The sequence below is a fragment of the Hyla sarda genome, chromosome 6 (assembly GCF_029499605.1).
Source record: "Hyla sarda isolate aHylSar1 chromosome 6, aHylSar1.hap1, whole genome shotgun sequence".
Taxonomy (NCBI): domain Eukaryota; kingdom Metazoa; phylum Chordata; class Amphibia; order Anura; family Hylidae; genus Hyla; species Hyla sarda.
The window spans coordinates 256,856,881-256,871,346 of NC_079194.1; the positions used below are offsets into that span (position 1 = coordinate 256,856,881).

General features: G+C 39.8%; 1 protein-coding gene across 1 annotated transcript in view; it reads right to left on the minus strand.

Moving 5' to 3' along the window:
* Positions 1-14,466, minus strand: part of ATG2A (autophagy related 2A) — a 157,625-nt gene that overhangs the window by 116,067 nt on the left and 27,092 nt on the right. The window contains exons 7-11 of the mRNA XM_056527047.1: positions 7,857-7,953; positions 7,601-7,762; positions 7,007-7,149; positions 6,255-6,339; positions 791-1,043 (exon numbers count right to left, since the gene is read on the minus strand). Of these exons, the coding sequence (XP_056383022.1) occupies positions 791-1,043; positions 6,255-6,339; positions 7,007-7,149; positions 7,601-7,762; positions 7,857-7,953 (740 nt within the window). The remainder of the gene's footprint in view (positions 1-790; positions 1,044-6,254; positions 6,340-7,006; positions 7,150-7,600; positions 7,763-7,856; positions 7,954-14,466) is intronic.

Consider the following 14,466-nt stretch of genomic DNA (forward strand, 5'->3'; position numbering starts at 1 on the left):
TTGGGTGTCCTTTGTCCCCAGATTGAATAGTGTACATGCTTAAAGGGGTACTCCAGTGGAAATTATGTTGTTTTTTTTTTAAATCATCTGGTGCCAGAAAATTGAACAGATTTGTAAAATACTTCTATTTAAAAATCTTACTCTATCCATCCAGTACTTATCAGCTGCTGTATATGACAGAGGAAGTTCTTTTATTTCAAATTTCTTTTCTGTCTGACCACAGTGCTCTCTGCTGACACCTCTGTCCATGTCAGAAACTGTCCAGAGTAGTAGCAAATCCCCATATCAAACCTCTCCTGCTCTGGACAGTTCCTGACATGACAGAGGTGTCAGTAGAGAGCACTGTGGTCAGACAGAAAAGAAATTCAAAAAGAAAAGAACTTCCTCTGTAGTATACAGCAGCTGATAAGTACTGGAAGGATTAAGATGTTTAAATAGAAGTTATTTACAAATCTGTTTAACTTTCTGACACCTGTTGATTTAATAAAAAAAAAAAAATTCCACTGGAGAACCCCTTTAACTACCACTCCATTTACTCTGTATGCTTATCTGTGTGTACAGTCTCACTTTCCTGCTTTATCTAGACCTGCATCATTAGCTGTTATTAAATCCCCACCCTGAGTTGACTTAACAGAGAGTAGCCTGTCCCAGTCTACACAATAAAGCTGGCAAATGAGCTGCAGAAAAAAACAGGAAATGTCAGCACAGTGTATGCTAAAGTGACTGGTGTGAAAACAGCAACATTTTAGGATTTTCAGGCAACGCAGAAGCCATGTACTTGTTCTCTTACCTGACATTGCTCAGCCGACAAGCTCTTTGAAAATTCTCCCGCAGGTGGCCGAAGTCCCGCCCACTGAAGGCTCCATCTTTGAAATACCCTAGCTCCTTAAAAAAGTGATTTGCTGCCTCCCTATAGGCAGAATCTTGGGGATTAGTGGCATCGGTAGGAATATGTGGCACAGTGATTGTAAGACCACCTACTGTCAGTTTCAGCAGCATCTCAGGTTTGAGAGGTTCCAGAGGGGATGAGGAAGACTGTTTACCTGCCAAACAATAGACAATACATACAACAAATAAAAAGGAAAGCCATGAAATTAAGACATCTAACACAAGTTAAACATTTCAGACTGTTGTCTCAGGGCTGCACTGCTGAGTTTGTGCTGCGGACCCCCGTTTTCAGGATCAGTGGGGTTTCCAGATGACAGACCCCCCCACCTATTCTAAAGTGATCACATATACTATCGATATGCCATAGTTTTAGGAGATGGGAATACCCCTTCAAAGTGTCATTTTATCTACATGTTCATTTATTAATAAAATGGTCTCTACAACCAATATGGCTTGATGTTCTGCTATCACTCTTGCAACAAAAAAAAAATTATAATAATTATATACAGTATGTGTGTGTGTATATGTATATATATATATATATATATATATAGATAGATAGATAGATAGATAGATAGATAGAGAGAGAGACAGAGACAGAGAGAGAGATCGATAAATAGTAAAATAGTTTGTAAGGTTAAAAAAAGACCAGCATCCATCAAGTTCAACCTATATCATTACTTAGTCCCTACTGAGTTGATTCAGAGGAAGGCAAAAAACCCTCATACTAGAGGTAAAAATTCCTTCCCAACTCAAAATATGTTCTGTCCCTATAAATCTAGTATACGTAACCAGCGATGTTATTACTCTCCAAAAATGCATCCAGACCCCTTTTAACTTCTTTTACAGAGTTCACCATGACCACCTCCTCCGGGAGAGAATTCCACAGTCTCACTGCTCTTACAGTAAAGAATCCCCGTCGGTGCTGGTGTAGAAACCTTCTTTCCTCTAGACGTAGAGGATGCCCCCTTGTTATAGATACAGTCCGGGGTATAAATAGATCATGGGAGAGATCTCTGTACGGTCCCCTGATATATTTATACATAGTTATTAGGTCGCCCCTAAGCCTTCTTTTTTTCTAAACTAAATAACCCTAATTCTGATAATCTTTCTGTGTACTGTAGTCCTCCCATTCCCTGTATTACTCTGGTTGCCCATCTTTGAACCCTCTCCAGCTCCACTATATCTTTCTTGTACACTGGTGCCCAGTACTGTACACAGTATTCTATGTGTGGTCTGACTAGTGATTTGTACAGTGGTAGAATTATTTCCTTGTCGTGGACATCTATGCCCCTATTGATGCACCCCATGATTTTATTAGCCTTGGCAACAGCTGCCCGACACTGGTCACTACAGCTAAATTTACTGTTAACTAAAACTCCTAAGTCCTTTTCCACGTCAGTCGTCTATCACGGTTTTAAGTCTGGCGGGAAGACCGCATACGGGGAAAAAATGAGCCGACCGGAGTCAGCGTTTCACTCCGTTCGGCACATTGAAATACATTACATACGGGCTGCATACGTGGGCGCCCGGTTTTAGCTCCCCCCAGCCGTATGTGGTCCAGTATTGCCTAAATCGTGATGTGAACCCAGCCTTAGACGGGTGACCTGTACTGGGGAGTTTACCTTATCTCGCTGTATTCCACCTGACATTTCATTTTCCTCGGTGAATACAGTGGAGAAGAATTTGTTTAATATATTTGCTTTTTCCTGATTCCCGTCTTTAATTTCTTCCTCATTTATAAAGGGCCAACACTTTAATTTTTTACCTTTTTGCTATTTATATAGTTAAAGAACATTTTGGGTTTTTACTCTTTTTGGCAAGGAGTCTTTCTGTCTATGTTTGGGGCTTTTATCTATTTTTTAATTTTTTTTATACATATTTTACATGTTTCTCTATAGCTTTTTAATGCTTCTTCACTGCCGTCCTGTTTTAGTAGTTTAAATGCTTTATTTTTGTCATTTATTGCCCCCTTAACATTTTTATATAATATATTTCATATATATATATATATATATATATATATATATATATATATATATATCCCTGTAGGCAAATAAAACAATTACAAAACATTGGCTGATGCGTTAACCTCTGGTTTACTAATATGGATAGTTTTATGTTGTTGTTTTTTTTTTGTTTCAGATCCTGCCCTTGTAGTCCTAGCAACAGACTACAAGGGCAGGATCTGCTCCCCCAGTATACATGCACAACCACATTTGGGGTTGAGCACCTCCAGCCATTTGAGACCACGTTCTTTGTTGTTGTTTAAATTTTATACTTGGAGGTATGTAAACTCCATATGTAATACGCCTTGAATATCTTCCAGGCAGCATTAAGGTAGCACCTGTGAGGCCATGCACCTATATTAGCCAACTCAGGTGGGGCTTGCAGTTTGCCTCCCTCCTCCCATTGTATGTGTGCTTAGCCACACTGGAGGGTACCTGTGAGTACTGGAGGGAGGACTCTGTGACCTAACGCTGCCGTAATTGCCCAATGGCCCCTGTTTTGCTTATCATGCACAGGTTGGTTAGAGCTAGGTCCCGTGCCATTTGAGAAACCTTGGCGTTGGTGTGCGGGCTCAGGTATGTCCTTCATATAAGGATACACTGGCGAATGTCTCAATTTTAACATCAGTGTTGAGGGATAGCCAATGTCACTGTATACATCTACCACAGTAGTGCACCTAAATTTCTGTATTGTATTTTTCTTATTATTATAATTAAATTGGTATTCCGCTAATACAAAAAGTATTTTTGTATTATTGTAAAAATTTACATGTTACTGGGGTAGTATAATAATACTAATAAGTAATAGTAAGTCCTACCACCTTAAATCCCCCGCAGCTCCATCTGTTCCCCCACTGCAAACTGCTTCTCCCTCCTTCTGAGACAATATGTCGTGGCTAGACCTACCTACCCAGCCAATCACTGAGATGGGGCATTGCTGACCAGGCTGAGGAGGAAGATAATGCTCTGACAACTCTTCTTGAAAGAAAGGAGAAGATACAAGCAGCGAGGAACAGGAAAGTGATGGAATGGGAGCTGCAGGGGACTGTGATAGGCAAATACTTTTTCAAATTCACTGTAGTCTTAGATGTATGACATTAAATAAGGGAAACAGCAAAGACCAAAAATAATTATATTTCAAATTGCCCCCTAAATGTTCAAATAGCTTGTAGCCACCCAGCAACTTTCCCAAATAGAAACACCTTCCCCCACACAACCATGCACTATTTTTTTCTCCGCTAAACTCCCGTCATTCTGACAGAATTGCCGATAGAGCTCTAAATAGCGGAATCAGACGGCAGTGGTACCCCGAAAATGATTTTAATGTTGTATGATTTGCCAATGTGAAACATTTCTTGTATTATTGTGACACCAAGTGGACAAATAATGGTAAGGCATGTATTCACTGCACTACTACATTAGTTAGAAATCTGAAGCACTATGGTTATTATCCCATTGTCAGTACACAGAAGGATGCTAGATGACTAGCTTAGAGGCCTTTGTCAACAAACTAAGGGGGTTAAAGTTTCTCCTTGAGGGGAGCCAATTTAGTGTTACCTGTAAATGAGCTCAAACCTCCATTAATTTCCGAGCATGCACAAATAATATTGGCACAGCCAAGAAGTTGCCAGTACTAGAAATCTAATATAACATTGAAATAAATAGCACTTTACACAGAAGATAGTGTCATATTCAGTAAAGTGCCTAAAAAGATTGAGCTTTCAAGAGTGCCACAGCCCTTTAGCTCTATAAACTAGCAGTAGTCTCCGAATGCTTTGTCAAATTATGATATAAAAGATGAGAATTTTTGGCTGGGTTAACTATTTAAAGGTACATTTACATGTATAGAATATGCTGCAGATGTGATGCTTCATTTAGTTAAAAAGGGTCCAAGTCTATATAGTTCAATCCATTATTGGTATGCTTTAAATTTCCATCATAAAGTAAAAGTATTCAGACATGGAAAAAACTGCATGAAATATCTGGCAGTACAGCCTTTAGTCACAATCTAGCAATGTAAACTACTAAGGAGATATATATCCTAAACCAGTCCCCCTAAGTGGTGGAACATCCTTTAAAGGAAATCTGCAGTAAAACAAACTTATATGGTAAGTGTCTGATCGCGGGGGGTCTGAACGCTGGCACCCCCTGCGATCTCCGGCACGGGCCCCCTGCTCCGCCGTGGTGTCATGCTGCGGCCGGCACGTCTCCTCCATGTAGTTCTATGGGAGAGGCTGGGATGCAGTGTTCGTGCATCACTGCCTCTCCCATACAGCAGTATGGGGGGGAACGTGTCCGTCGAGCTCAACTAGGGGATACGTTTATTTCCCTGCAGTTGTCCTCAAAATGGTACCTGTCCACAGGGGAATTTAATAAATTATAGATTAGCCTATTTGAATTACCTTTCTAATTAACTTCTTAATAAAATTTGTTAAATTATGTGTTAAATTAAACCCCTAAAAGTCTGGCCACCAAAAGTTCTCCTTCTGGTACTGCCTGCATTCCTCTTTGTAGATTGTCTCCTGCAGCAGCCTGGCAGAGACAAAAGTCAGGAAATGCAGGCGGGACCTCAGCTCAGTGTATAGAGTGTATAGAATGGAATATTTCAGCTCCCTTTTCCACTGAGCTAGACTGTAGAGCAGGGTTTCTCATCAAAGGTGCCTCAAGCTGTTGCAAACCTACAACTCCCAGAAAGCCTGGACAGTCAAAGGCTAAGAGTTGTAGTTCTGCAACAACTGGATGCACCCTGGTTAGGAAACACTGTTGTAGAGTCATGATGCCTTCAGTGCATAGAGCTAAATAGAGTGCAACATTGTGCTGGATATTTCTGCTTCCCTTTGCAGCTGCTGGGCAGATCTGAGCCTTGCAGAGTTCAGTATAGCAGAGAGAGAGCAGAATTTCTCCCCTTCAGGGCTTCAGATGATCACCCTCACACCTGCTGGGGAACACCCCTTCCCAGTCCATGGAGCTGATTGAGACTGAGCAGAATATACAGCACAATATCAAGGTAGAAAACTAAAAAATAATAAAAATAGAGATAGGTGCTGGTTTATTATGATGGGGGAGTGAACTGGGAGGATTAAAAAATGTATCAAGATCATGACAGGTACTTTTTAAGTATACAAGAAGTCTTTACATATAAAAACATTAAGAAATTATACAAATGTACAGTCGGGTGCAAGCAAACTAGTAATGTAATACAGGATAATATCTGCAGCATGTAATGTACGTGTTTGTACCCTGAAGAACTGTAATTCTTATTTATAAAGTTATAATATTAAAATAGATTAGGATAAGAGGCTCTGAGATGCCACTGCTAATGGTGAAAAAGACAATGTACACATATGCAGCTCTCACCTTGCATCCTGTTGAGGTTTTGCAGTGGTGGGATAGTGGCAGAGAATGGTGAGTTTCCAAATCGTCTAGGGCTGCTGAGCATTAACTGAAGGACAAAAATCAATACAATTAATAACCACTGGACTTTCAAACCCCAAGGATCCACAGGAAAATCAACGTATTTTAGCCACTTTACTTTTTATAAAAAAAAAATATTAAAATTATTATAAGAAAATACTAAAAAAGGAATATTTGTGTAAACCAGTTTTTACTGTAACCATTTTTCATGGAGCACAAAAAATTAAGCGAGCCATGAAAGATGCTTACACACTATATTCTTGTTTCTGCACATGTTTCTATTTGCTTCTATAGTGTATAACCATGAACATAGTGCATAACCATGGACATCTGAAAATGATTCCGCAGTTTTCATTCCTTCATTCATTTTCAGACCCCTGATAACCACTTTGTAGCCTCGCTCCTAGGTACAGTTTCTTGTAGTGTAATTGTGTCCGCACAGTAATACATGCTGGATGTCAGGCCTGTGTGTTCAGGATTCTAGAGTTTGCTGTGGGTGCATTGCTTTCCCTCTAAACTTGTACACAATCCATGTAATTCTCCTTTGAAATTAGGATTCTGATCAGAGAATCCTCCGCAATGAAATCAGCATAACCTTATAGGCTACATGGGAAGTAAAGGACCTATTTAACAAGCTTAAATGCAAACAGATAAGTAACAGCTATATTATGTAGCGTCTGACTTTTCACACTTACGCCAGGAGCAAAGGCTGGTCCCTGGAATTGGGGACTGCTGTAATCACTGTAAATTGAAGAGTCAAGGTCCACATCTGTCAATTCACTTGTAGATCGAATAGAAGTGACACTATTTGTCATGGCCGCCATAGAGAAAAACATATCTGGGGGGAAAAAAAAAAAAAAAAAGGATAAATAGTAGTTGTAAGGTTGAAAAAAAAAAAAAAAAGACAAGAGTCCATCAAGTTCAACCTAAAACCCTACTGTGTTGATCCAGAGGAAGGCAAAAAAAATAAATAAAAAAAAATTAATTGGAATAAATCCCCGGATCAATGTTCTATCTATCTATAATAATATATTTTTTGGAAAAACATTCAAGCTCCACTTGTACTTGTTCATTTAGTCAGACATCACAACATCATGTGGCAGAGAGTTCCACAGTCTCACTGCTCTTACAGTAAAGAATCTCAGTCTGTGATGATGGTGAAACCTTCTTTCCTCTAGACGTAGGAACCAATTACTTTGTATACCCCAGTGACATTATTATATGTTTCTCATCGGCTTTATATTATGTTACTAAAAAACAAGACAGAACTGTTAGATTTAAATTTTCACCTCCATTCTCCAAATTCTGAAATGAAACAAGCTCAGGATCTGGCACATATAAGGATCCAGGTCCAGAATGAAGCTGTTGGTTCAGATCCTGTTCTATAAGCTTCAGATCTTCCATGTCAAGAGGGCGACTCTTCAGCAACTTCTCCCTAACACTGTTGGATTCTGTAAAACCAATAACAGTAATGTTTATACGGTTATACAGATTCTCAACTGTAACTATTTTAACGTAGTAATAGCTGACGGTCACTTAGTTCACCTGAAGTACTTAAAGCATCCAATAGCTGTTGCAAGTTTGCTATCTGATGTGGATTCAGGAACAAGTGAAGAGACCCGATCTTCCCATCAATCTCCATCTACAAAAAAAAGACACAAATATTTAAACATTCTTTATTTATTGTTTTAAAAAACAAATACAAAACAAAACAATATTGCATAAAAGTAATCGTTTCAAACTCCTTCCCTCAGTGCGATAGCCGATTCCTAAAATTACTGTAAATCACTTTATTAACATAAAATGTCTTCTTATCCAAGACAAAAAGCTCTTAAGTCTTAGCCACTAGGCATCTCCCTTTCCTGCAATCTGTTGTTTACTGCCTGTCGTCACGTGACATTTGTAATAGGGACATCAGGACAGTACACAGGAAGTGGGGACAGGGCTTGGCCATTGCTACATGCAAGAGAAACAATACTGTGCTGCTGCAATCTGCATCCATCTCCCGAAAATCTACACAGACCCTCAAAAGGTAAATCAAGGGATTCCATTCATCTCACCAGCATCAGATTTAGTGCTTAGTGCAACACCTTCCCTGCTGTTCTGCAGTATGTAAACAGTGGGGGAGATTTATCAAAACCTGTGCAGAGGAAGAGTGGTGCAGTTGCCCATAGCAACCAATCAGATTGCTTCTTTCATTTTCCACAGGCCTCTTTAGAGGCCTGTGGAAAATGAAAGAAGCAATCTGATAGGTTGCTATGGGCAACTGCACCACTCTTCCTCTGCACAGGTTTTGATAAATCTCCCCCAGTGCTTGTATCTACTCTTGTATCTACACTCCCCTCCAACTCCATTTACTCTGCAGGTTTATCTTCAGTATTTAGTGTAACACTTGCTGTTTCTTAAATTTTCACTCACATAGCACCTGTGTATCAGTAACCCATTCTCCCTCCACAAGTCATCTAGTAGTGTACTGTGTAAATCATTTGCCCAGCACAGTGTCAGCTTGTTTAGTGAACTTTCACAAGCACTATGTCATGGGATAGCAGGGAGGAGTAAATGCTCTGCTATGATTGGTCAGACAACTAAGGAAAAGGGAGTGCTTGTACTACTGGCAAAAAGATCAGCTCAGGTGCCATTTTTGAAGTGAAGAAATGAGAAATAACTACGCATAATAGGATTCTCAGGGGCTCAATAACTACAATGAGAGCCCAAAAATCATCACATTGTCACCACTTTCAAGGGTTATGCTAAGAAAACTACTAAGGTTTACAAAGGTTTTTTGAAATAGCAGATATGCTCTAATGAGCTCTTCCATCCAAATAATAACACAAATAGAGAGTCCTCAACAATGTTCCTGCTGTTATAGGCCTTGTTCACATCTACATCCAATTCAGTCAGTCTTGGAAAAATGGCACAGCATAACGTGCTATTATGTGTGGTAAAATACCACACCTCCCAAATTAACCCCTTAACGAGGTACTTTACGTGCATTTACGTGCTCGTGTTATGCCCGGCAGGTCCCGGCTGCTATCAACAGCCAGGGATCCGCCGGTAATGGCGGACATCCGCGATCGCGCGGATGTCCGCCATTAACCCCTCAGATGTCGTGATCAATACAGATCACAGCATCTGCAGCAGTGCGGTACTTTGCATGGATGATCAGATCGCCCGCAGCGCCGCCACGGGCATCCGATCATCCAGAATGGCCGCCGGAGGTCCTCTCACCTGGCTCCGGCCATCTCCCGGGGACTTCTGCTCTTGTCTGAGATCGAGCAGACCAGAGCAGAAGATGACCAATAATACTGAGCAGTGCTGTGTCCTATACATAGCACTGAACAGTATTAGCAATCAACTAATGGCAATGAATAGTCCCCTATGGGGACATAAAAAGTGTAAAAAAAAAAAAAAGTTAAAAAATTTTAAAGAAAAAAAAAAAAAAATGAAAAAAAATCCCCTCCCCCAATAAAAAAGTAAAAAGTCAGTTTTTCCCATTTTACCCCCCCAAAAAGCGTAATAAAAATAATTAATACACATATTTGGTATCACCGTGTGCGTAAAAGTCTGAACTATTAAAATATATTGTTAATCATCCCGTACGGTGAACGGCGTAAACATAAAAAAATTAAATAAAGTCCAAAATTGCTGCTTTTTTTGTCACATTTCATTCTAAAAAATTTTTATAAAAATATTAAAAAGTAAAACCTAAGCAAAAGTGGTACTGATAAAAACTACAGATCATGGCGCAAAAAATTAGCCCTAATACTGCCCCATATACGGAAAAATGAGAAAGGTATAGGTGGTCAAAATAGGGCAATTTCAAACATACTAATTTTGTTAAAATGGTTTGAGATTTTTTTTTTAAGCGGTACAATTATAGAAAAGCATATAACATGGGTATCATTTTAATTGTATTGACCCACAGAATAAAGAAAACATGTCATTTTTACCAGAAAGTGTACGGCGTGAAAACAAAACCTTCCAAAATTTGCTAAATTGTGTTTTTTTTTTCAATTTTCCCACATAAATAATATTTGTTTGGTTGCGCCGTACATTTTATGGTAAAATAAGTGAAGTTATTACAAAGTACAATTGGTGACGCTAAAAACAAGCCCTCATATGGGTCTGTGGATGGAAATATAAGAGAGTTATGATTTTTAGAAGGCGAGGAGGAAAAACGAAAATGCTAAAATAAAATTGGTCTGGTCCTTAAGGCCAAAATTGTCCTGGTCCTTAAGGGGTTAAAGTTATTGGTGTCTGTCAGATGCAGTTGGTGTCCTACATGTAGGGGATTCAGTGCAAGTTTCATTATTGTTCTATTTCTATGATACAGCAAAACAATGCAAAAAAAATGTAGATGTGAATCCAACCTTAGTCTGCACTGTATTATACTTGTTAGAACAGCAGCTCTTATTTCCTGTGTCTGGACAACTAACAACATTTCCCAGCCAATATGATGGTTATGGTAGCTCTGTGTAGTCACCTGAGCATCTATTAAACGTATTTGGTGCAGTCTATAGAAAACAGCTGACCGGCACTGCTGAAACAGGTAATAGGCCATTAGGATACCACACTCCTCCCGAAGCGGAAGATGCCGCACCAGCAGCGCAACTGTCCTGCTCAAGATGATGCTCAGTCTAGAGAGTGGCAGTGCAGATGAATGAAGAAATGAAGGGACAAGACGGCACTCACCATACAGTAGGATACTTTAATCTTCAGTCAGGGAGTCAGGCAGATAGCGGGAGACGCATCGGAACAACTATTTTGTGCGTAATGATGCACTCTCTCTAGCTGACACTCAGCGTCGGCTAGAGGAAGTGCATCATTACGCACGAAACAGTTGTTCCGATGCGTCTCCCGCTATCTGCCTGACTCCCTGACTGAAGATTAAAGTATCCTACTGTATGGTGAGTGCCGTCTTGTGCCTTCATTTTTTCATTAAATGTATTTGGTAAGCTTGCAGGCCCTGACACTTTGTTTTGCACTTTGTTATGTTGCGGCCTTGTGTTAACAGAATTTTAGAAATATTTGCAAATTTATTAAAAAGGAAAGACTAAAATTTTCTATGAAAAAGTATACAGACCCCATGCTATAACACTCAAAATTTAGATATGGCTCCTCCCATTTCTCTTCATTATCTCTGAGATGTTTCTACACATTGACTGGACATTATTTGAAAAGATACCTCCCAGTGGCGAAAGATCTGCCTGTACAGCTCAGAAAGAGGATTGTGTGGAGGCACAGATCTGGAGAAGGGTACCCCAAATTTTGCTGCACTTTAAGTTCCCAAAAGTACAGTAATCCCCATAATTAGTAAGTAGAAAGCAACTAGGAACCCTTCTTAAAGCTGGCCACCCACCCAACCAAGCTAAGAAATCGGGGAGGAGAAGGGTCTTTGTAGGAGAGTTGTACCAGAACCCAACATTCACTCTGGCAGAACTCTAAAAATCCTGTGTGCAGAGGGGAGCACATCAGAGGGTCAGCTATCACTGCAGCCTCCACCAATCTGGCTTTATGGCACAGTGTTCAAAAGAAAAAGCCTCTCCTTAGTAAAACACACATGAAAGTCTGCAACAATCACCTGAAGGATAATTTAACTTTACAGTGAAGCATGGCGGTAGCAACATCATGCTGTGGGGGGTGTTTATCAGCAGCTGGAACAGAGAGGCTTCTCAGGGTTGAGGAAAAGCTAAATGGTGCAAAGTATAGGGATATTCTTAAAAGGGTACTCCACTGGAAAACATTTTTCTTTAAATCAACTGGTGCCAGAAAGTTAAACAGATGTGCAAATTACTTCTATTTAAAAATCTTAATCCATCCAGTACTTATCAGCTGCTATTTTCTCCACAGGAAGTTATTTTCGTTTTGAATTTCTTTTCTGTCTGACCACAGTGCTCTCTCCTGACACCTCTGTCCATGTCAGGAACTATCCAGAGCAGTTGAGGTTATCTATGGGGATTTTCTCTTGCTCTGAACAGTCCCTGAAATGGACAGAGGTGTAAACAAAGAGCACTGTGGTCAGGCAGAAACAAAATTAAAAATTAAAAGAACTTCCTCTGTAGCATACAGCAGTTGATAAGTACTGGAAGGATTAAGATTTTTTTAATAGAAGTAGTTTACAAATCTGTTTAACTTTCTGGTACCAGGTGATTTAAAAAAAACAGTTTTCCAGCTGAGTACCCCTTTAATGAAAACCTGATCCAGGGTACTCTGGACCTCAGACTGGGCTAAAGGTTTACCTTCCAATAAGAAAATGACCCCGTCAAGACAACACAGAAGTGGCTTAGGAGTGGCTTAGGGATAACTCTGAATGTCCTTGAGTGGCCCAGCCTGAGCCCTGACTTGAACCCAATGAAACCTGAAAATGGCTTCCACTGATGGTCACTATCTTACCTGTAAGAGCTTGAGAAGATCAAAAGGCTTGCTTCAAGGAGGAACACCGGTCTGAATGTGGCGCTGGACACAGGCGATCACACAATTAGATAAAAGCAATGGTAATTTTCCCATCATGCAATGCGTTTCACTGCATCAGCAGCTTCATCAGGCCTGATGAAGCTGCTGATGCAGTGAAACGCGTTGCATGATGGGAAAATAAACTACCATTGCTTTTATCTAATTGTGTGATCGCCTGTGTCCAGCGCCACATTCAGACCGGTGTTCCTCCTTGAAGCAAGCCTTTTGATCTCCACGTTTGACCGGTCGGCTGCGGACACCACTATTTCACGCGCTCACCATTGTTGTGTATGTGGATACACAACTACTATAGGAGAGCGGTGTCATTTTTACTCTATATACCTCACAGTTTTATCTTTTAATACACCATGGAGCGCTGTATCCCCTTTTATCTGTTTTAGAGCTTGAGAGGATCTGCATAAGAGAATGGCAGAACATTTCTAAATCCAGATGTGAAAACCTTGTGGCATCATCCCCAAGAAGACTGGAGGCTGTAATCTTTGCCAAAGGGGCTTAAACAAATTAGAAAAGAGATTTCTAACATTCTGTGTTCACTTTGTCATTTTGGGCTAATGTGTGCAAATGAAGGGCAAAACACATTTTATTTTTATTTTATTTTAGCACAAGGCCGCAACATAACAAAATATTTTTTTTAAAGTGAAAGGGTCTGAAAACTTTTTGAATGCACTGTATATACATACAGCAGTGTTTCCCAACCAGGGTGCCTCCAGCTGTTGCAAAACTACAACTCCCAGCATGCTGGGAGTTGTAGTTTTGCAACAGCTGGAGGCACCCTGATTGGGAAACACTGATATACAGTATATAAAGCCTCTCCTACTCCATGATCACATAGAAAAGCTACAGTACCCAATTGGATTTGTACAATTACTAACTCAAACACAGTCAAACAAGTTTTAAACAACTTTAAAGCAGATCTATAAAAACAGCTTAACCCCTTAAGGACTGAGCCCTTTTTCACCTTAAGGACTCGGGCATTTTTTGAAATTCTGACCACTGTCACTTTAAACATTAATAACTCTGGAATGCTTTTAGTTATTATTCTGATTCCGAGATTGTTTTTTCGTGACATATTCTACTTTAACAATTTTTCACAAAATTTTGAAACTCGCTTTTTTTCAGGGACCAGTTCAGGTTTGAAGTGGATTTGAAGGGTCTTCATATTAGAAATACCTCATTAATGACCCCATTATAAAAACTACACCCCCAAAGTATTCAAAATGACATTCAGTCAGCGTTTTAACCCTTTAGGTGTTTCACAGGAATAGCAGCAAAGTGAAGGAGAAAATTCACAATCTTAATTTTTTACACTCGCATGTTCTTGTAGACCCAATTTTTGAATTTTTGCAAGGGGTAAAAAGGAGAAAATTTTTACTTGTATTTGAAACTCAATTTTTCTCGAGTAAGCACATACCTCATATGTCTATGTAAAGTGTTCGGCGGGCGCAGTAGAGGGCTCAGAAGGGAAGGAGCGACAAATGGTTTTTGGGGGGCATGTCATCTTTAGGAAGCCCCTATGGTGCCAGGACAGCAAAAAAAAAAAAAACACATGGCATACCATTTTGGAAACTAGACCCCTCGGGGAACATAACAAGGGGTAAAGTGAACCTTAATACCCCACAGGTGATTCACGACTTTTGCATATGTAAAAAAAAAATAAAAAATGTTTTCCCTAAAATGCTTG